Consider the following 23,560-nt stretch of genomic DNA (forward strand, 5'->3'; position numbering starts at 1 on the left):
CCCAGACAGGGCCTCTCACCCACCTCCAGAGAAGAGGCCTAGAGCAGAGCCCCCTGAGCCAGTTTCTACAGATGACTCCTCTGATGATTCAGATAATTCAAACCCTCCAGAGGGCCCTTTCTCCCCTTATGAAGACTCTGATGGTGAGTCCATTCCTTCTGCCTCTCCGCCTGAGGAATTTTCCTTTGGGGAAACCTTGCATGCTATGAGGGAACAATTTCAGTGGCAGGGCCAGGATTTTTCAGACTCTAGAAAAAGGCTTAGAACCTTTCTGCATTTACCACAGCATAGGCCTTTAGCCATCCCTCCAGTTCTCTCTGTTGTGGATGATGCATTTAATGATGCTTGTACTGCTCCTGATTCACTACCTCCGGCCCCTGCTAAGCCCAATAGGTACTACAGGGTCCCGGACACACATTATCATTTGTATAAGGCTCCTTTTGCAGATCCCAAAACTATCTCCCAGGGACCTAAGGCTGTAGCAGCTACCTCTGCCAAAAACCCCCTCCCCTCTGAAAGGGAATCCAGGTCCTTAGAGAGATGGGGTAAAAAAGTTTACACTTCTGCTACTCTTTCAGCTAGGGCCTTGAACTGTCAATTCCACATGATCCAGTATCAAGAATTTATGTTAGACCAGTTAACTAAAAAGCTGTCCTCGGATGAACCATTAGACAAAAAATCTATTCAGGAAATGGTACATAACATTCAGCAGGTCAGTAATCATTCCTTAAAATGCGGCTATGATGCACTGGAAGCTTCCTTTAGATCAGCCATGACTGGCACAGTGATCAGAAGACATGCATGGTTAAAAGAGCAGGCCTTACCAGACCATGTCAAATCAAAGCTACTAGATGCTCCCATGGACAAGATCAATTTGTTTGGCTCTCCTGCACAACAGGTGCTGAAGAAGATGGAAGAGAAGGCAAAATCTGTCCAGACAGTGAAAGATTTCTTACAGGTCCAACCTCCAAGGTTTAGCAGGAATTGGCCCTCCAAGAATTGGTCCTTTCCAGACACCTCCAGAGCTCAGAGAGGCAGGAATAGGCGCTCAAGAGGCAGAGGTCAATCCAGAGGTGCCTACAGGGGACGTCAGTGGCAGGCTAACAACCAGCGAGGTACAGCCACAGATACAGCCACCACCACTACTACAGGACAACCACAGTGACTTGGCTCTGGCACCGCCTACCAGGGAACAACTAGAAGCACCCTTAGGCGGGAAGCTAGCCTTATTTTCAGTAAACTGGCATTACATCACAGGAGACAAGTGGATTTTGCAGACAATAGACCAAGGTTACAGGTTTCACTTCCATACTCTACCAAGGAAGAGAGGAATGCCAAACCTACCTCCAAATCAAAAGGCAGAAGCTCTAAAACAAATAACTCACTTACTAAGGATGAGAGCTGTAGAAAAGGTACCATCTATGGAGCAAGGACAGGGATTTTACTCCAGACTCTTCCTGGCACCAAGAAAAGAAAACCAATGGAGACCTATTCTCGACCTGTCCGCTTTAAACACATTCCTCTTTGTCCCAAAATTCAAAATGCTGACCCTACAGCAGCTTCTTCCCATGTTGGGCAAAGAGTCTTGGCTGGTAACTCTAGATTTCAAGGAGGCATACCTGCACGTCCCCATACGACCAAATTGCAGAAGATACCTCAGATTTCTTGCAGGATCAGAGCATTATCAATTCTCAGCATTGCCCTTTGGCTTATCTACTGCGCCCAGAGTGTTCCCGAAATGCCTGGCATCAGTAATTTCTCATTGCAGGCTTCAGGGAATCCAAATTTACCCTTACCTGGACGACTGCCTGTTACAAGCGGACAACAAAAACAAGCTAACAGAAGACTTGAAAAGGGTCATTTATCTACTGCAAGCCCTGGGATACACAGTCAATATAAAAAAGTCAAGGCTGATACCATCCCAAAGGATAACCTTTTTGGGTGCAGAGCTGGACACATCAAAACAAATGGCATTCCTAACAGTAGAAAAACACGAGAAACTCCCTCTCTACTTCTTGGCATTATCAAAGCAGAACCAGCTAACAGCAAGAAAAGTCCTGCAAGCCTTGGGTTTCATGGCATCCTGCATAATATTGCTTCCACATGCCAGACTGCATATGAGAAAGTTACAGTGGTACCTAAGGAATTTATGGTCTCAGCACAAGCACAGCCTAGAAACCCAAATTCCAATAACCCCATGCCTGAAACAAGAATTCCAATGGTGGGCTCAGGCCTGTCAAACAAACAAAGGACTGCCCTTCCACAGCACTCAACCAAGCCAGACAATCACAACGGACGCCTCAGACCTCGGTTGGGGGGCACACATGCTGGACAAGTGCATACAAGGCTTATGGACTCAAGACCAGCTGCACCTACACATAAATCAAAAGGAAATGCTGGCAGTAAAACTGGCAATTCAGACATTCAGACCATTTCTTCGACAAGGTCAACTGTTGATAAGGACAGACAACACCACAGTTATGTGGTACATCAACAGACAGGGAGGCACACATTCGTACCCTCTATGCCGGATGGCAATGGACCTCTGGAATGTGGCCCTGAGCTTCAACATTCAGTTGCAACCAATTTTTGTGCCAGGAAAAGAAAACATTCTAGCAGACATACTAAGCAGAACTACCACGGATGCCCACGAATGGATGCTGCATCCGGACATCTTCAAAACCATTACAAGAAAGTGGGGACTACCAGAAATAGACTTATTTGCATCCCCACGCAATCACCAATTGAAGAAATTCTGCACAAGGACGTACCACCCACTTGCTTGGAAAGTGGACTCCCTATCTTTCAGTTGGAAAAACCTGACAGCATATGCATTCCCACCGCTTCCTTTGATGTACAAGGTGCTATTGAAAATCAAAGAGGACCGTCCAAGGATCATCCTGATAGCTCCAGACTGGCCAAGGCAACATTGGTACCCATTACTGAGGAGCATGTCTCGGGAACAAATATGGGCTCTACCTCTAGTTCCCTTACTGTTAACACAGAACAACTACAACACCCTGCATCCAAACCTGAAAACACTACAGCTGACTGCCTGGAACATTACATAAGATCAAATAACCCAAATTTATCCCAAAGGGTTAAAGACATTATCTTGGAGGCTCGCAGACCCTCAACAAGAAAAAAATATTCAGCAAAATGGAAAAGATATCACATTTGGAGTACTGCAAAGGGAGAAAAATTGTCACTGGTAAACATAGCCAACATCCTGGAATACTTGACAGAGCTCTTCCACAACGGCCTGTCCTATTCTTCCATTAAGATTCATGCATCAGCTATTTCAGCAGAATACAACTTGGATCCTCCAGTCTTCTCACATCCTCTGCTCAGGCAGTTTCTAAGAGGAATTAAAAATGTAAAACCACCTAGGAAGCCACCATTGCCAGCGTGGGACTTGAACTTTGTGCTAGAAAAGTTGACACTCCCTCCTTTCGAACCAGCAGCAACAGCAGACTTGCAATACTTATCATGGAAAACTGCTTTCCTGCTTGCAATCACTTCAGCAAGAAGGGTATCTGAGCTACAGGCATTAATGGCAGTACAGCCCTTCCTGATCTTCCATCAAGATAGTGTCCATGAGAACAAATCCTACTTTTATGCCAAAGGTGGTCTCCAGGGTATCTTTAAATCAAGCTATTCATCTACCTACATTCTTCCCCAACCCACAAAACAGGGGGGAAAGAGTGTTGCATTCCTTGGATGTACATACAGCTACGCTACTACCTGGACAGGACCAAGGGCAATAGAAAAACTGAACAACTACTGGTAGCATATGCAACAGGAATGGAAGGAAAAGCAATTTCAAAACAGACAATCTCTAAGTGGATAGGAAATTGCATTAGATTTTGTTATTCCTACCATGGGAAGAAAACTCCAGAAAACATCAGGCCTCACTCTACAAGGGCAACAGCCACTACCACAGCTTTTCTACGAGGAGTACTACCACAGCTTTTCTACGAGGAGTGGCTACCAAAGACATTTTAGAGGCTGCTACTTGGAGCTCCGTGCATACATTTGCCAAGCATTATAATTTACCTTTATACTCCAGATCCCGAGCAGGTTTTGCCACTGCTGTTTTGCAAGGGATCTTAACTACACCATAATCTTATTTCTCCTCCTCCCCCAGTTTGGCTATGGTATTCTACCCATTTGTAAGGACTGCAGATGCATCCTTGAAGGACATAGTACAGTTTTGTACCTACCATAAATGTAGATGTCCGATAGGCATGCATCTGCAGTCAGGATTACCCACCCTCCTTCCCCTCTGTGGTACTCCTAGGGTATTTGCCCATCTTGTAGCTAGCTGGGGGAATCTATTATGGTGTATTTGTTTGTATATATGTACATATATGCTTATTTTTTGTTTGCTCTCTACTATTTGGAACCATTTGCATTTATCCAAATTTAGCCTTCCTAGAGGGCTCCTGGCATCTGGGGCAAGAAACACTGAGGAAAATGGCGTCGGCTGATGCCTTTATACCCGAAGAACTGCAGCTATGACGTCGGGTGAAGTGCGACACCAGCCGAGGCCAGACCCAGACTTTGGAATCCGGCCAACTGAAGGGCTGCCTGACGACAGGACAACCCATTTGTAAGGACTGCAGATGCATGCCTATCGGACATCTACATTTATGGTAGGTACAAAACTGTACTTTATCCCTACTCGACCTGGTGCACTTCTTTGAGAAGGTCACCAAAGCAGTGAATGAAGGCAGAATGGTTCACATTGCCTACCTTTACCTGGCCAAGGCATTTGACAAAATCCCCCACTCAAGGATTGTTGACAAACTTAAGAGATTAGGCACAAACCCTTATGTCACCTGGTGGATAGCCAGCTGGCTCACAGGACCCAGGAAGTCAGAACTGGGGAGTCCACTTCTTCAAAGAGGCCAGTCACAAGCAGGTTCACTTATGGATCAGTCCTGGGACTGCTCTTTTTTTGGCATTTACTTCTCAAGTCAAGGCCAATGTCAGTGGCCTCTGGTTTTGTAAATTTGCAAATTATTGCAAATTAGGAGCTGTCATTGAGCTGCAAACTGATACAAATGTTCTCCAGGAGGGGCTGACACAGACGAACAACTGGTGCCAGAGCCATGGACTAAAACTAAATGCCTAGAAATGCATAATAGTATTCTTTGGGAAGTCATCTTCCCCTGGAAACTATCATATTGACAACACACTGCTAAGAGTTGAACCAGTAGTCGGGGACTTGGGGACACACACAGACTGTAATCGAGCCTTTGACCATCACTTGTCTACAGTAGTGAGGAAAACCTTCTGTGTTGTGCAACTTATAAACAAAGGTATGGCACCTAGGTTCACAGAAGTCATTGTTCACTGTATTCATTCATCAGACCTATCACTGAGTGCAAATCCCCATTTGGTATATACCTAACCAGACATATCCAACAAATGGGACTTCCACAGAGGTTCCTCACTAAAAGAATGGAGGATGTAGAAACATGTCCTATGCAGATTGTCTCAAGACCCTGTCCCTGTATTCTGTCTCCTACAGACTGCTAAGGGGAGATCTATGCCTTGCATACAGGGCATTGTCAGATCCCACTCTGATGGGCATCATGCACATCTGGAAAATAAACAGCACCAGAATTACCAATTCTGAAGACTTAAACCTTGCCTGTGATATAAATAGACCTGGAGAGACTGGTATGTATCCCAGAGACTACCCAGTCTCTGGAACAGGCTCGCCATCCATGTGAAGCAGATTTCCTTCCTAACCCATTTCAAGTGTAACTTGGACAAATGATTATAGCATTTTGTATTTTGGGTCAGAACAACACCCTGTCATATTCTCTAAGCAGGGCTCTTCTAGACCCCCGTGAATGGATGCTGAAGGCAGAGGTGTTCTGGACCTAACTCTACATTGAGGGGTCTCCCTCCATAGACCCCGTTCACCTTTCACCAGAACCAGCAACTACTGAAGTTCTCTCCCAGAACTCAGCAGATAAGGGCTTGGAAAAATGGATTCTTTCTCTGGAAAATGGATGCTTTCTCTTTCAAATGAACAAACTTGTTCCTGTATGCATTCCCGCTGTTGGCTTTGATCCCTAGAGTACTAATAAAAATCAGGGAGGGCAGACCCAACATTATCCTAGTGTCTCCTGGACAAGGCAACACTGGATCTGAAGTAGTTAGCTTCATTTGTGCAGCAACCTGTGGGTATCTGATCCGACTTCGGATCTGAGCCGGCAGTTTTCAACAGCTTAGATCCAAGCTCCTAGCTCCTCCCTCTACCCATAAACCCCTGCCAACCCTGATCTAGTTTGCCGCGCTTGTTGTCAGCAGCTGGATTTTCGAGCTCCGTCGTTAGCGAATTTTGTGAGAAAAAATAGAAACATTTTTTTTTACTTTTTCTATACTTTTTGTGTGAGTACCGTGTATTAGACCCGTACCTGTTTCCCTTAGCTTAAATCTTCTTTAGTTTTTATATATTTTTTCCTCCCTGGTTCATTAGGGTTTGTGTGTGTGTGTGTGTTGGGGCCTAGCATGTGTGTTTCTTTAGTTTAAGAATGTCTGCGGCCCCAAAACCTATTTTCTCGAAGTGCACCGAGTGTGGGCAATATGCTTTCACCGGCTGATGGCCACACTCGGGTGTGTTCTGTGCCTTGGGGTTGGACACCTTTCCTCTGGGTGTACCATCTGCATGGCGTTCAACCCCAGGGCACTCAAGGACCTGAGATCCAAGCTGATCCTGGCGGGTCTCCTGCCCCCAGATTCGGCTTCGGCCTCTGGTCCTACCGTGGCTACCTCCGCGGCTTCGGCGGCGGCCACTCCTGCCTCTCTCTTCCCGGCCTGGACTCAACCTCCCGCTGGAGGCCCGGAGGAGAGGGAGGCCAGGAAAGACAAGAGGAGGGAGAAGCACCACAAGCGGAGGGCCGAGGCCTCTGCTTTGGCTCCCCCGGTTAAGCGGTCTTCTCCCTCCAGGGCTTCCCAGTCTCCTCTTTCTCGGATCCGGTCCTTTTGTTTTTCACCGGGTCCTGAGGAGGAGGAGACCCGATCTCCTTCGAGGTCATCGAGGCGGCACTCCCGTCCCGTCTCGGTGGCCTCTTCGAGATCTACACGTAGCCTTTCTGAAGCAGACTTGGACCGGATGATGCGAAGATTCCTCCAGGCCCAACTGCAAATGGGAGTGCTCCTGCCTCCTCCCCCCCCCTCTGGGGGGGGGGGGAGCTCGACCCCTTTCTTTGCCCTGATAGCTCCTTCTCCATCCTGCTTCCCGGGTTCGGAGCTATCGGAGCCGGGCAGACTTGGAACCTGGGGTGGGTCGGCACCGATAGTCTCGGGTACTTCGGCGCCGACTCTTCCTTCGAGCCTGTTGGGTCCATTTTTGTCGGATCTGAGCTCTCGGACCCGAGGGCTGAGCTTCGGATCCAAGGGTTTCAGTATGCCTTCAGCGCCATCCAGGTCGGAGCATACTGGGCCGTCGGCTCCGATTGCTTCGGCCTGGCACCGATCCGCCTGTTGGATCCGAGTGAGGGCCCGCTCTCAAATCCCAGAGAGAGTGGCTCTCCCTCGGCGTTCGACGTGGTGGAGAGGGCTCTGTCGACTGCTTCCAGGCCCCCGGTCCTTGCCACAGCTCCGCCCTGCACTCTTTCTCTGTTGGGTCTGAATTCCATCACCCGGCCCCAGGGACAGCCTGCTTCAATGTCCCAGGTCGTTCCCTTGGAACAGGATGTTGCTGGTGAGGCCTCCACTGATAGGCACCCCCCCCCCGAGCAGATCCCCCACAAGCGGAAGTGCAAGAGGAGGCACTTGGACTCCCCTGAGTCCTTAACCAAAGACATGGATTTGGAGGAGGGGGAAGGCTCCCCAAGGTCACCCCCCCCCGAGGATGTTCCCTTTGCGGACATCATGGAAATGCTTAGGATTAGAGGGGGGTGGTCTGCCCCAAATCCGGCCTTGGACGAAGCCATGTTCCTGGAGGCATTTGAAGCAGGCCCTTCTACCTCTTGGGTGTCCCCTCTGACCGACCCCCTGGTGGACCTGATTACGACCAGGGCGTGGAAGGAGCCAGACACTGTGGAGCCAGTCCCGAAACGCCCTGACAGGTTCCTCAGTCCCCCCCCCCCCCCCCGCTGACAGGCACCTCTGGAGCAAGGGTCCCCCCGTAGATGCCATGTTGATGGCGGCGGCCACTAAGAGGGAACAAGCTCAGGAGAGCCCCAAGGTCCACCCTCCAGGCAAGGAGTCCCGAGCGATGGACCGCTTAGGGAAGCGGGTGTTTAGTTCAGTGTCCTTCTCGGTGAGGTCACTGAACTACATGGCACACGTTATTCGGCTGCAGCGGGATATTATTAAAGAATACGCTGCATCGCCCCCGGAGTCCATGTCGGCGGAGGACAAACAGTTGTACTCCACCCGTATGGCCCGTATGGCCACTCTTAGGTCCATTTCCAATACCTCTATGCGGCTACTATCCCATGCCACGAAAGGTGCCGCTAGAGCCAGCGGAGCAGGTCTTGTCATGAGGCGTCAGGTCTGGCTCCCGGCATTGTGATTTTGCGGAACCCTTCAAGGCATCTTTCGCAAATGCCCCTTTTGATGGTTCTGCCCTATTTGGGAAGACCGTTCACGACACCTTGGTCCAGAGCGAAAAGGACGGGAAGACGTCTGCTGTCTGAGTCCGTTTCTCTGCTCCCCAGAGGTCCTTCTCCAAGAACCAAAAGGGACAGAAGAAGATGGGGTTCCGGAAGTCGCAACAATCCCAGTCCGGTCTGGACCCCCAGTACTTCCGTGGCAGAGGAGGACAGGGAGGACGCCGCCCTAGAGGCAGAGGGGGCCCGAAGAACTTTGGGTCCAGAGAACCTTTCTCTGAGCGTCCCACACAACAGTTCTGAAGGGTTGCCGGACTGCTCCACTCTGGAGGCAGTCGTGGGGCGTTTCTCGAGGCACCTGGCAGCTTGGGAGTCCATCACGATAGACCGCTGGGTGCTTCGCATCATATCCAGAGGTTACCAGATCCCCTTCTCTTGCCTGCTTCTCTTCCCCAAATACCTCCCCGATGTCCCACCCGATCAGAGGGAGGTCGCAGCTGCGGAAATCTGGCAGCTCCTAGAAAAAAGAGCCATCCAACACTTCCCCCCAGACCAGCTCAGATTGGGTTTTTACTCCAGGTTCTTTTTGGTGCCAAAAAAGACTGGGGACTTGAGACCATTCCTCGAACTCTCCCTTTTGAACCTTTCAGTAACCAAAGAAAAGTTCCGGATGGTCACTCTTCAATCTATTCTCCCCCTATTACGGGAAAACGATTGGATGTGCTCGATAGACCTCAAGGATGCGTTACTACCATATTCTAATGGACAGACGATCCAGGAGGTTTCTCCGCTTCCGGCTAGGGGCCAGTCATTACCAATTCGAGGCTCTCCCCTTTGGTCTCACCTCAGCCCCCAGGGTGTTTACCAAAGTGTTAGCAGTGATATCAGCCCACCTGAGGCTCCAGGGAATACAGGTTTTTCCGTACCTGGACGACTGGCTCCTGACTGCCTCAACAAGTAATCTACTCTGTACAGCCAGGGGTCATTTTCTTCGCCTTGCTCCCTGGCTAGGGATCACAATAAATAGACAAATCTGCTCTCACCCCGACCCGAGTCATAGATTTCATCGGGGCCAGGTTAAACACAATCAGTCTTGTAGCCTTCTTAACCCCAGAGAGACTTGAAACCCTGAGGTTTCATGTGCAGGCCATCCTTCTATCTTCATCACCTCTGGCGGAGTTGGTCCTGAGGGCTTTAGGCTCTATGGCAGCGGCGCTCAACTTGTTACCTATGGCATGTCTCAACATGAAGGTCTTACAGTGGACCCTCCAAGTCCAGTGGTCTTTTCTCACTACCCTCTGAGTCATCCCATTTCCCTCAGCAGGGCTTGCAAGAGGGCTCCTCGTGTGGTGGCTGCAATCTCCGGATCTCCACATGGGAAGCCCCTTCTCTATGACCCCCTCCCCTGGCCACGGACGCCTCTCACCTTGGGTGGGGGGCACTCTTCGGGCAGGACTGTCCAAAGCACGTGGAACTATATGGAGACCTCTTGCATATCAATGTCCTAGAGATGAGGGCAGTGCTGTTAGCATTGCAAGCACTTTCGGGCCTTCTTCCCGTAGGGACAATTGCGATCCAGACGGACAACATGTTGGTTGTCTGGTACATCAACAAACAAGGGGGAACCAGGTTTTACCCGCTCTGTCGAGAGGCCATGAGAGTGTGGTAATGGTCGATCTCCACCAACCGCTTTCTCATTGCAACCCACATTCCGGGACAGTCCAACATCCTGGCGGACAAACTCAGTCGCACCATCCTTTCCCCTTGCGTGTGGTCTCTCAATCCACACGTAGCGTATCAGATTTTTGCCAAATGGGGGCAACCCTGTTGCAATGTTTTCGCGTCTCCCTCAAACACCAAATGCAACAGCTATTTCGCTTTAATTCCCCAAAGTGGGGAATCCCCGAGAGATGCTTTGGTGCATGTTTGGCCTCCCGGTCTGCTTTATGCTTGTCCACCTCTTCCCCCTGATGCTAAAGTTTCTACAGAAAGCCAGTCAGTTGGGGAGCAGGATTATCCTCATTGCCCCATTCTGGCCTCGTCAAACCTGGTTTCCTTGCCTTTGGTCTCATCTGGTGAATCCTCCTTGGATTCTAGATCCCCTCCCGGATCTGATCTCCCACCCCCTGGGTCTCCCGACCCCGAACCTGGACAGCCTCAGGCTCACAGCTTGGCTGCTTCAGTTCCACTCCTAGCCAGGACTCTCGGCATCTCTTCCCCAGTCAAAGCTATTCTAGTTGCAGCCCATAAGCCGCCTACTAGGAAGGTTTACAGTAGCAAATGGAGATGTTTCTCTATCTGGAGAGAACGTCAAAACTTGGATCCCTTCACAGCTCTTTTACCTGTAGTGCTAGACTTCTTATCAGGATTATTTCACCAGGGAGCTAGCTGTTCCACTGTCAAGGTTCAACTAGCAGATATCTCTCTCTACCATGTCAGACATGATCTGCGTCCCTTGATCACTTCTAAGCTGTGCAAGACCTTCCTGAAGGGCACCTTCCTGCTCAGACCTCCAGTCAAGTAAGTGGTACCTCCGTGGGATTTGTCGTTAGTGCTTCAGGCTTTGACAGCTCCCCCCTTTGAGCCTGCAGCTTCAGTGGAACTCAAGTATTTGTCTTGGAAGACTGCCTTTCTTGTCGCCATCACCTCTGCCAGAAGAGTTTCTGAAATTCAGGCCCTTTGTGTCAAACCCCTGTATCTAACCTTCCACAAGGATAGAGTCTACCTCAGGACCGATCCCTCCTGTCTCCCTAAGGTTGCTTCTGAATCTAATATCAACCAGTCCATTAATCTGCCAGTCTTCTTTCCCAACTATCACAACAAAGGAGAATACAAATTACACTCGTTGGATGTGCATAGACAACTTCGATTCTATATTCACAGGACATCTGGCCATAGGCAATCCAACCAGTTGTTAGTCTCCTTTGCCAAAAGGAATTTGGGTAAATCGGTATCCAAAGTTACATTGTCTTGATGGATCTCACAATGTATTCTTTTGGCTTATGAAAGTTCCGGTAGGCCCGCGCCTCAGGGAGTCCGTGCTCACTCTACCCGAACTATGTCTACCTCTGCTGCTTTTAGATCCAGGGTTCCTTTAGATGATATTTGTTGGGCCACCACTTGGGCCTCATCTCATACCTTTATCAACCATTATAAGCTGGATATTATCTCCAGAGGGAGAGCATCATTTGGCTCTGCAGTGCTCCGGAACATCCTTCCATGATGGCCACCCAAGGTTCAGGTAGCTGGGGACTCTGTCCCACAGGTTGCTGCACAAATGAAGTTAACTACTTCAGATTAAGAAGTTATGTACTCACCATAACGTTCCATCTGAGTAGATAAACTTCATTTGTCAGCAACCATCCCTCCCTCCTTCCCCCTGACCTTACATCATTCACTTTGCTGTCTTCAGAGATGACATTTGAATTTGGTAAATCTGTAGCAGTTGCTGCTTGGGGGCAAACTTGATCTGAGGTCAGTCAGGGTTGGCATGGGTTTATGGGTAGAGAGAGGAGCTAGGAGCTCGGATCTAAGCTGTTGAAAACTGCCGGCTCGGATCCAAAGTTGGATCCAGTACTCACAGGTTGCTGACAAATGAAGTTTATCTACTCGGATGGAACGTTATGGTGAGTACATAACTTCTTATTCTCCCTTGTATGGGCCGTCAGAGAGGGTAGAGTCCACACCCTACTGCAGGAAGTAGATCTCCTCAGCAAAGCAACTAGATCTGTCTTCCTCACATAGTCACACTCGGGTTAAAAGCCTGGAGGACTGAGTTTTAATACCAAGGAATACCTCCTAGCCCAATGATATGATTTGCATTATAAAGGGAGGAAAGAAACCCAATACCTGAAAATAATACATGGCAAAATGGAAGAGATTTTCCACCTGGTGTCGGAGCAAGAACACCAACCCTTCTCAGGCAGACATCAACTCAGTCTTGGAGTACTTTTCAGGTCTGTTTTTATAGGGAATTTCATACTCCATTATTAATGTATATGCATCTGCCATATTAACTTGCCTGCACAGTTCTCTACCTATTTTCTCACACCCCAACATAAGGTTTATCCAAAAAATGGTAATTCTTTGAGAGAACTCAGAAGGAACCAAAGTCCTGCCTGGGATAAAAAATGTGTTGGAGAAATTTTCCTTGCCCCCCTTTGAACTTGCTTCCACTGATTCTATAAAAATGCTCACTTGGAAGACCATTTTCCTTATAGCTGTCACATCAGCAAGGAGGGTCTCAGAATTGCGTGTCCTCATGTGTAAAGAACCTTTCACTGTCTTTGAATGGGACAGGGTAACCCTTAGAACAAACCCAGCCTTTATGCCTAAGGTGGTATCAGAGCTTGCCCTAAGCCAGGCTGTCCACCTGCCAGTCGTCTTTCCAAATCCACAGAACAGGGCAGATAAAGTCCTTCTTTCCCTGGATGTACACAGGCAGGTCAGATACTATCTAGACAGGACAAAAAGTCCAAATAGAGCAGAGCAATTACTGGTGGGTTTCTCAGAGGGTCAGCTCTGCTGGCCGGTCTCCAAACAAACTCTTTCAAAATGGATAACCAACTGCATTAAGTTCTGTTATTCCCACCATGGAAAAGATCTACTTGTGTCTATTAAAGCCGTCTTCACCACAAATAGGGCAAGTACCACTGCTTTCCTCAAAGGAGTCCCTACCCAGGTCATCCAAGAGGCAGCCATATGGAGCTCAGTGCACACCTTCACAAAACACTATAACCCAGACTCTCTCTCCAGGGCTAGAGCAAGTTTTATTACTATTTTCCTGCAAAACCTTACTTCCTAGGATCATACAGAAGACCCACCACTGACCTGTTGGCTCTGAGTCCTCCCAAGAATCAGTACTGCAAAACTGAATGCGAAGAGCACAGTACAGTTGTGACCCACTAACCATAATTGCAGATGTTCAAGTAGATCAGTGCTGGAGTACACACACTATCCGCCGATTGCTTTTCCCTCCCTTGCTGGGTACAAGGCATGGAGGTATACTCTGCATATGTAGTCCTCTTATTTCCATCTTACACACACTGCATACTATGATTTTCCTCCTCCTCACTCAAGACAATGGGGGAGGGGGTCATGCTGTCCTCGGGCATCAGACTGCTTGTCCACTGTTTGGAAAAACCTGAAGATGGTGCCAACTGATGCCTTTCTTATACCTTGATGTACAAAAGTTGGTCTTCAGATGCCTGTCTGGTAGGGATGATGCAAAGGTTGTGGAAACTAGGCTGGTTGTGGTCTTCTGCATGGCAGGAAGACCAAAATAATCAGTACTGCAACACTGATCTAATCAAACATGTACAGTTATGGTACTGGGACAAAACTGTTTGCATTTTTTTTGGAAGTGTGCTCATCCATTAAATTGGAATTTTCTGTGCTGATTTTTTTTTATTTTTTTATTTTATTTAAATAACATCAAAAAAGGAGGCTTATCTGTGACACTTGTACATCATAAACTGTTGATTTTTATGAGCCTGTTTCTGTAGCACTTGATTGGGGACTGTCTGCAGTACCTGTATGCTTGTATTTGCCTAAGGCCTTTGATAGTTTACCTCACACTGTTATTGTAGAATGTGATACATAAACAGTCAATAAATCAGTATGTTATTTGATGGGTTGCATATTGGTTGACTAAGATCTCAGAGTGAGAGTTGAGAACTATACATGTGGTTGGTCTCTGGTAAAGAAGGGCATTCCAGGGGGTTCAGCCCTGGGACCAATGTTACTTAGTCTTGGGTTTTCAATAATACCAAAAATTTCAACTATATGGATGGCAAAGTATGCAGGTGATATAAAAATTGGATGTGAGATTGCTGTACCTCATGATACTGATATTGATATATTTAATCAGTACTTGAGCCAAGTAGTCTTGTGCTTAAATCAAAATGGGTTAAGAGTTAATAACGAGAAATGTGATGTCTTACTTTTTAGCAAAGTCTTTGTTAATTCAGATGTAAAATGATGGCCTGTTGACCTACACAACCTGAAATAGTACAAGGACCTTGGTGTTATTATTATTATAATTATTATTATTGTAATGAATTTAAATTCTGGTCATATGCCTCGAAAAAAAATATTCTAAGTTTTTGTTTGAGCTTTTAGGAATTTTAACAAAAGGAAAAAAGAAATTCTGAAGACATTTTTCATTGCTTATATTCATCCAATTATAGAATACAATTTGCTGTTTTGTTTATAGTTAATTTACTCCTACTTGAAGGTATACAACACAAGTTTACAAAGAGAATTATGGAGACTGATTGTAGTTCATACCATTCTAGACTTGAGAGCCTTGGTCTCTTTTCTATTATTGATTCATTGATTGACATTTGATTACTTTGAAAGTCTGACTGAGTAGGAACCCATTTTCATCAGAGGTCTAAGGAGAAAAGCTCCAAAGTAATACAAAACATTTTAAGATTAATAATTTTAGTTTTTAAAAATAATACAAAAAACAAATTAAGTTTAATTATACAAAATTAGACATAATATGAAGACATTGATTAAGAATAGATACAAGCTATATGACAATGATTAATATTTAGAAACATTTTAGCCAGTTTATAGAGAAATTAAAGGTAACGTAATATAGTACAAACAGGAATTGCAGTACGAAGTGCGTGAAAAGCAGACTTATGGTAGTAAGAAAGTTAGTGAAGAAGGGAGAGTAAGGAGATGTAAGGTATAAATATATATTTGTGCACATTTAGGGATATAGTTTATCCTGGTGTTGAGCAAGAACAGAGACAGCGTTTCAGTCTTTCAAAATGGTTTAGAAGGATGAGTGGGAGGGTATTGTCCTGGGCCTTAGTAACATGGTATGAGTGCAGACAATGCCCAGCAGATTTGATAGGTTTGTGGACAGACAGGAGGTTTTGTGGTTTATCTGTGGAACAGGTTACCTTTATTTATTCGACAATTAAGCTCACTTTATCTTTTTAAAATGCAGAAGAGCCTATTTAACTATTATTACTGCCCGTGTCTAAGGATCTTTCATGCTAGACTGAATTTAGTAAAATTCAGTGGTCTGTTCCACTGTCTGGTCTTATGAGGAGGCAGGATTAAGAAATGCATAAATGTGATACAATTGGTTCTACACCAGAATAACTTGCAGTGATTCAGGTGATTATAATACGCCTAGGGAATTTAAGTTATAATTTCTATAAGGAAAGCAGATCTTAGTATATGTGGATCCCTTTGCTGCTACTACATCTTTCTGTACAGTCTTCTGCATTTTATATTGGGATTGTACAGTTCTGTAGAGTTTTGATTGATTGGGAGGGGTGGGTCTTGTCATCGTGTATATGACTGATGTTCACCGTTTTACCCTGCTGCAGTCATCACACTTGGGTTATCCTGCCGTCAGGCGGTCCCGCAGTTGGCCCGAATTCCAAAGTCTTGGTCCGGCGTCGGTTGCTGTCGCTTCTTCCCTGACGTCAGTGCACCAGGGGTATATAAGAGGCATCCAACGCCATTTTCTTAAGTCTTTCTTGCCGCGCGGTGCCCAAAGCAGAAGCAGTTCGCAAGTGCCGGTCGGCCGATACCTGAGATTTTTGAATAGAGTTTCAGTCCGAAGTCTTCAAAGCTAAGTACCCTATTGGGGAACCTTTTCTTGCCTCAGTCCGATGTCAGAAAAAGTTAACAATTGCATTTCTTGTGGGAAGCACATACCTCATAAGGACTTTCATTCTTGTTGTATACCTTGCCTAGACCCAGACCACGACATCACTGGTTGTTGGTTTTGTGCTAGGTTCGCTAAGCGAACTAGAAAGCGACGCTTTGATTTCGCACGACACTACGGTAGGAAATTTAATTACACTATGCCGTTGGAGCAACCGACTACCGGCGTGCATAAAAAAACGCAAAGATAAAGACAGGCAGCCTAGATCCAAGCCAGACACCGAGGCCTCGGCTGGGCCAGTCCTCCGGTTTTCAGTGAGGCACCTACGCAGCCCCTGGCTACCGCAGAATCGGAACCCCAGACCGCTTCAGATTCTCTAGCAGAGAGTTCTAGGCTGACGCAGCCATTTTCTTTAGGCCCTACCGACGACATTGCAGAAGGAGAAGCCGGTGCTGTAGAAACACCTTCGGTTTCAGAAGGTGTCTTCAGACCGACTACTCTTACCATAAAATCTTATGCTAAGCTTAAGACTTCTCTAAAACCAAAAAAGACTGCACTTCTGTCTCCAGTTCAAGGCCCCATGCCTAAGAAACAGATGCTTAAAATGGCTGAAGATTTGATTTCCTTAATCAGGGGTTCCCAACCCCCCCCCCCCCCGACAAAAGGCCTAGACAAGAGGAGGATTATGCCTCCTCTGATCAAGTGTCTATTTCCGCAGGCTCCTCTGAGGAACAGGATTACTCCTTTCCCCTTTATGAAGATTCTGGTGCTGAAGATTCCATTCCCTCAGCTTCTCCCCCTGAAGACTATTCCTTTGGGGAAACCTTACATACCATGAGGGAACATTTCCACTGGGAAGGTCAGGACTACTCCGACTTAAAGAAAAGGCTTCGAGAGTTTCTTTTACTCCCCCAGCACAGACCACTTGCTAATCCCCCCAGTTTTAGACATTGTGGATGATGTCTATTTAGAATCTAGTCTAAATCCAGATTCTCTACCTCCTGCTCCAGCCAAACCAGATAGATACTGTAGAGTGCCTGACTCACACAAATTCCTTTTCAAAATCCCTGTTGCTGATCCAGAGACAATCTCCCAGGGTCCCAAAGGGGCTAAGGCTTCTATGGCCAAAAATCCTGTACCCTCTGAAAGGGACTCCAGAGCAACTAGATAGGTGGGGGAAGAAGGTTTACACCTCAGCTACTCTGGCTATGAGAGCACTAAATTGTCAATCAATTCCTAATGTCTCAAATAAAACAAAAGATGAGCACGCACCCTCAACAGTCTGCTTTCAAGGAAATGCAGAATCTGTTGCATGCAGCTGAATAGGTGGGCAAACATACTTTCCAATGTGGATTTGATTCCTTGGAAGCTTCCTGTAGAGCAGCTGTTACTGGGTCTGTTCTACGTAGGCATGCTTGGTTAAAGGAACAAACTCTGCCTGATCATGTTAAAGGATGCATCCTTACAGCAGGATGTGTTATTTGGGGTTAAAGCAGAAGAGGTTTTAAAGAAAATGGAGGATAAGGCAAAATCTATGCAGACGGTCAAAGATGTCTTACAGGTACAGCCCCCACACTTCAGCAGAATTTGGCCAACAAAAAATTGGTCCTTTCCAGCTTCTGACACCTAGGTTGGGAGGGTGGCCTAATGGTTAAGGTGTTTGCCTTACAAACACAAGGTGCAGGGTTTGAATCTCACAAGGGATAATTGGCTAGGCTTAAAATGTCTCGCAAGGGCAGTTAGCTTAGTACTAACCTATAACCTATGACAGACCACAGAGGGGTAAATACAGGTTCCCAAGGGGCAGAGGACAAGCACAAATCCCTTACAAACCTCGCCAATGGGGCACTGCAACACAGAAGGGAGGAGAAGACAGGTCCCAAACTACTAGAAGGCAAACACAATGACTTAAACCTCAAACTGCCAAGCAGAACTCTCTTGGCAGCTCCCTTGGGAGGAAAATTAGCACTTTTTGCAGACAACTGGTGCATCATCACAAAGGACAAATGGGTCCTAGACATTATCTCACAAGGATACAGACTCCATTTCCACACCGTGCCAAGGATAAAAGGCATGCCAAACCTGCCACAAAATCAATGGGCAGAGGCACAAAAACAAATTACAGCTCTCTTGGACATGAGAGCCATTCAACTGGTACCTACACAGGAGCAAGGCCAAGGATTTTACTCAAGGCTCTTTCTAGTCCCCAGAAAGGACAATGCTTGGAGACCCATTCTGGACCTTTCTATTCTAAACACCTTCCTGCAAGTACCCAAATTCAAGATGCTAACACTACAGCAGCTTCTTCCCATGTTGGGCAAGAAAGCTTGGCTAGTAACGTTGGACCTCAAGGAGGCATACCTGCATGTCCCTATCAGACAAAATTGCAGAAGATACCTTTGTTTCATTGCAGGTTCAACCCATTACCAATTCTCTGCACTGCCTTTTGGCTTATCTACTGCGCCCAGGGTTTTCACAAAATGCCTGGCACTAGTAATTGCATACTGCAGACAAAGAGGAATTCACATATATCCATACCTGGACAATTGCCTCATCCAAGCAGAAAGCAAGGACACTCTCTTACATCATCTGGCTTTTGTAAAACACCTAAGTTGCCTGGGGTACACAGTAAACAAAAAGAAATCAAAACTAGTGCCCTCACAAAATATGACATTCCTGGGTGCCAGCTTGAATACAACGGCCCAGATGGCTTACCTGACGCCAAACAAACAACTACAACTAACTCAGTACTTCAAAACAATTCAACAAAGTCCCAACTCCCTGCAAGAAAAATTCTGCAGGCCTTGGGCTTCATGGCATCTTTCATACTACTAATACCATTTGCAAAACTGCATATGAGGAAATTACAATGGTACCTAAAAAGCGTATGGACTCAACACAGCCACAGCTTGGAAACAATGATACCTCTCATTCCCTGCCTTCAACAGGAGTTTCTATGGTGGTCACAGGCATGGCACGTCAACAAGGGTCAGCCTTTCACCTTACCCCCAGCCAGGCAAACTATGACAACAGATGCATTGGACTACGCCTGGGGGGCACACATGGCAGGACGGTGCGTTCAAGGCATATGGACTGCAGATCAAAGAAATCTGCACATCAGTCAAAAAGAAATGCTAGCTGTACAGAATGCCCTGACAGCCTTCAAGGACCTCTTACATCCAGGACAGCTTATAATAAGGACAGACAACACCACGGTAATGTGGTACATAAACAAACAAGGGGGGTACACACTCCTACCCTCTATGCAGGCAAGCAATGACCTTGTGGAAAACAGCACTGGCTTACCAAGTTCAATTACAAGCTCAATTCCTGCCAGGAAAAAAGAACACATTGGCAGACGACCTAAGCAGAAACATCATGGATCCCCACAAGTGGAAACTGGATCCACAAGTATTTGCAATGATAACTCAAAAATGGGGACACCCAGACATAGACCTGTTTGTCAGCCCCCAAAACGATCAGCTAACAAAATTTTGCACAAGGACATTTCACCATCAAGCTTCGAAAGTGGACGCACTCTCATTCATTTGGAAAATGCTGTCAGTATATGCCTTCCCCCCATTGCCCCTTCTCACAAAGGTGCTGCTGAAAGTCAGGATGGAGAGACCCCGAATTATACTCATTGCCCCAGACTGGCCACGCCAGCACTGGTACCCACTATTAAGGAATATGGCCCAGGGCCCACCATGGATTTTACCACAAATTTCTCATCTGCTCACACAGCAAGACAGTCAGATTCTACACAGCCAGCTCAAAACCTTAAATGTGGCTGCATGGCAAATCTCATAAGCAACCAACCAGCTCCTCTTTCACAAGCTGTTATGGATGTTATTCTGGAGGCCAGGAGGCCCAGCACCAGGAAAGCCTACTCAGACAAATGGAAAAGGTTTTGCGCCTGGAACCAAGCTAAAGGCCAAAATACCCTTCTGCCAGACATACCTCAGATTCTACAATATTTAACTGAGATGTTACACAAAGGGCTTTCTTTTTCATTTATTAAAATCCACGCCTCAGCTATTTCAGCTCACTACAACACAGATCCTCCCTTATTTTCACATCCACTCTTAAGGCAGTTTCTCAGAGGGGCCAAAAACATTAGGCTCTCCCAGGAGAGCACCAACACCAACTTGGGACCTCAATTTTGTTCTAGAAAAACTTAAGCTACCTCCTTTTGAGCCAGCTTTCTCAGCTGACTTAAAGTTTGTATCATGGAAGACTGCCCTGCTGCTAGCAATTACTTCAGCCAGAAGAGTCTGAGAGCTTCAGGCTCTAATGGCGGTAGAGCCTTTCCTCATTTTTCATCAAGACAGAGTTTCTCTACGAACTAACCCCTCCTTTATGCCTAAGGTGGTATCCAGTGTGGCTCTAAATCAAACCATCCATTTACCCGCCTTCTTTCCAAATCCGCAGAACAAAGGAGAAAGACTCCTGCATTCCTTGGACATTCACAGGCAGCTACGTTACTACTTGAATAAAACTAAGGTTTTCAGAAAATCTGAGCTGTATCCTATGCTACATCATCACAAGGAAAGGCTATCTCAAAACAGACCATTTCCAAATGGATAGGACATTGCATACGTTTTTGCTACACCCACCATGGGAAACAAGTTCCTGCTACCATTAGGTCCCACTCCACCAGGGCAGCAGCTACATCTACAGCCTTCCTCAGGAGGGTGCCCACCAAGGATATTCTGGAAGCTGCAACTTGGAGTTCAGTACACACCTTCACCAAACACTATCACTTACCACTTTACTCTAAGACTAGAGCTGGCTTTGGCACTGCAGTTTTGCAGGGCCTTCTAGCCTCCTCTAACCCTGTTTGACTCCACCTCCCATCCTTAGCTTTGGGATTCTACCCATGTGTGATGACTGCAGCAGGGTAACACGATGAACATAGTACAGTTTTGTACCTACCATAAATGTAGATGTTCGAGTGTATACCCTGCTGCAGTCCAGGTTACCCTCCCTCCATCCCCTCTGACCTAACTAAAACCTTTCAGTACCTCAAAATCTGATACAAACTTTGTGGTGTATTTGCTTATAGCTGGAGGGATGTTTTGCTTGTGCTAATGTTTTAGTTTTGGTACTATCTACTGTCCACCTTTTGGGGGGGCACCTGACATCTGGGGCAAGAAAAACTACTGAAGAAAATGGAGTTGGATGCCTCTTATATACCCCTGGCGCACTGACGTCAGGGAAGAAGCGACAGCAACCAACGCCGGACCAAGACTTTGGAATTCAGGCCGACTGCGGGACTGCCTGACGGCAGGATAACCCAAGTGTGATGATTGCAGCAGGGTATACACTCGAACATCTACATTTATGGTAGGTACAAAACTGTACTTTTAAGTAAGACCTGCCTGCTGCAGAGTCAGAAGTCTTAACATGCATCAGTGTTAGTGTTACTGTTACATAGACGATGCAGAGTGCATGCTTCCCATCCATATGGGAAGCATGAAAACTCTCCCCAATGTAAAACAAGCAGTTTCTGACATTTCTGTCTGTTGGTGAATGTGCTGGTGTTTTTGAGCAGTTGTGCAATACTTGGGACTGAAGGAGTATAACATACTAGCCACATGTATGTGTTAACTAGTGATTGCTTGTTTGGCCTGTACAGTGTAGCTTCCATATTTAACATCACATCTGTGAACAACAGTAACCAGTTTGCATTACATCATATCTAGTTGAAGCAGTGAATTGTGGGTAGAATACAGAGATGACTGAATACATATGAGAGACTTCCTTGGTGACGTGCTTTACATACAGGAATGAAATGGAGTTGCCCAACTACTTGTACATTTGCAACATAATTGCATAATTTGATAAAATCACCCAGAACTATTAGCCTTTGACCTGTTTGCTTTATATACTTGGTACTGATCTGTAACAGAGCTGCACAGTGTACTGTACATTGCTTTCATGTACAGCAAGACAAGCTCCAACATCTATCACCTGCAGTGATATTGTCATTATGCCTACCTCAGTTGTATTGTGCAGGTTGTCTATAGAATGTGTCATAGCAGTGATGATGATACAGACATGCTTCTGGTAAGACATCACTTGGCACGCTTCTGGTAAAGACTTCAATCCGCATATTACTGATCATCTGGCCCTATGAAGTTTGAAATGGGTTGCTGATACCAGCAGCAGAGAGAATTGAGAGAATCAGACGTTTTATTTCATAAACTTCCTCCAAAAATAATCCCTCTCTCTGACACAAACTAGCTCTTCCAACTAAATTGCACAAACATTACTGTGTCATAGCCTCACATTTAACAGTTTACATCTGTGGTTAATGGAGTCCAAGCTGGGAAGGGATGATTATGGATGTGATTCTATGGTAAAATGGCTGGGTAGTACTGCCACTAACCTATGTTGAAGGATTTACTCATGATGGATGGTGGCCTAGAGAGTCATGACCATTGTTATGGAGTACCGACAGCATTTGAAATGGCAAGTATCGATGAGATTACATTATAGTACAATCTGCGTATAGAGTACTGTATGAGCCTAGATGACACCTTGTCGTTGTATACCATATATGAAGATGTATTCACCAAAATTTTTCTTACTGTACTGTGCCAGATACAGAGAGGGTGAGTTTTATTGGTGAAAAGATGAAAATTATGCCATTTTCACACTGCTCAGAACTAAATTTTTAATTAACATTTTAACGTGTTTCACTGTCAGGTTGATTCTTCACCATTTAGATGCCACCCCACCCTTTTTGTGTATGTAACTTTACTCTTATAAATACCTGTCATATGATATCTTGTTTCTTGCAGAAAACTGACATCACCAGTACCTCTCTGGATGCCATAGCTGCTAGTAAGGTAAAGAGAATCATTCTTGTTGGACGTAGAGGACCTCTTCAAGTAGCTTTCACTATTAAGGTAAACTGTACTTAAAAGGACTATCTGACTGTTTTTTGATTTTGGAGCCTGGCATTAAAGTCATGAAAATAAATATAAATTTAAGTCTTTTCCTTTTGCTGTCTCTTTGTACAGTGAAAGGTTATAAGTTTCAGGTATAAGCTAGTAATCTTGTTAAAATGCTCATCTTTGTTAGGGTGATTGTTGGCTTACAACACTTAACCAGAGCTGGAGGCACTCTTATTCAAATCTGTTTCACTGAACTGGATCTAGGCTCATTAATGCCAGGTTTTTCGAAAGGAATGGTCATGTTAAGTCTTCTAATAGGGACGCAATTCTCATTAACCTTCAATAGGTCATACTAGACAAAGCATCTCACTCGCAGTTGTGAAAATTTTTTTTTATTATTTTACAAAAGCATCACAGTTGGATAAAAAGAAGCATAATTGAATGAA

General features: G+C 46.0%; 1 protein-coding gene across 1 annotated transcript in view; it reads left to right on the forward strand.

Moving 5' to 3' along the window:
* FDXR (ferredoxin reductase) overlaps positions 1–23,560 on the forward strand; it is a 508,804-nt gene that overhangs the window by 303,576 nt on the left and 181,668 nt on the right. Inside the window, exon 7 of the mRNA XM_044085176.1 lies at positions 23,019–23,126. Within this exon, the coding sequence (XP_043941111.1) occupies positions 23,019–23,126 (108 nt within the window). The remainder of the gene's footprint in view (positions 1–23,018; positions 23,127–23,560) is intronic.

The sequence above is a fragment of the Protopterus annectens genome, chromosome 10.part0, assembly GCF_019279795.1.
Source record: "Protopterus annectens isolate FY-2018-M chromosome 10.part0, PAN1.0, whole genome shotgun sequence".
Classification (NCBI taxonomy): Eukaryota; Metazoa; Chordata; order Ceratodontiformes; family Protopteridae; genus Protopterus; species Protopterus annectens.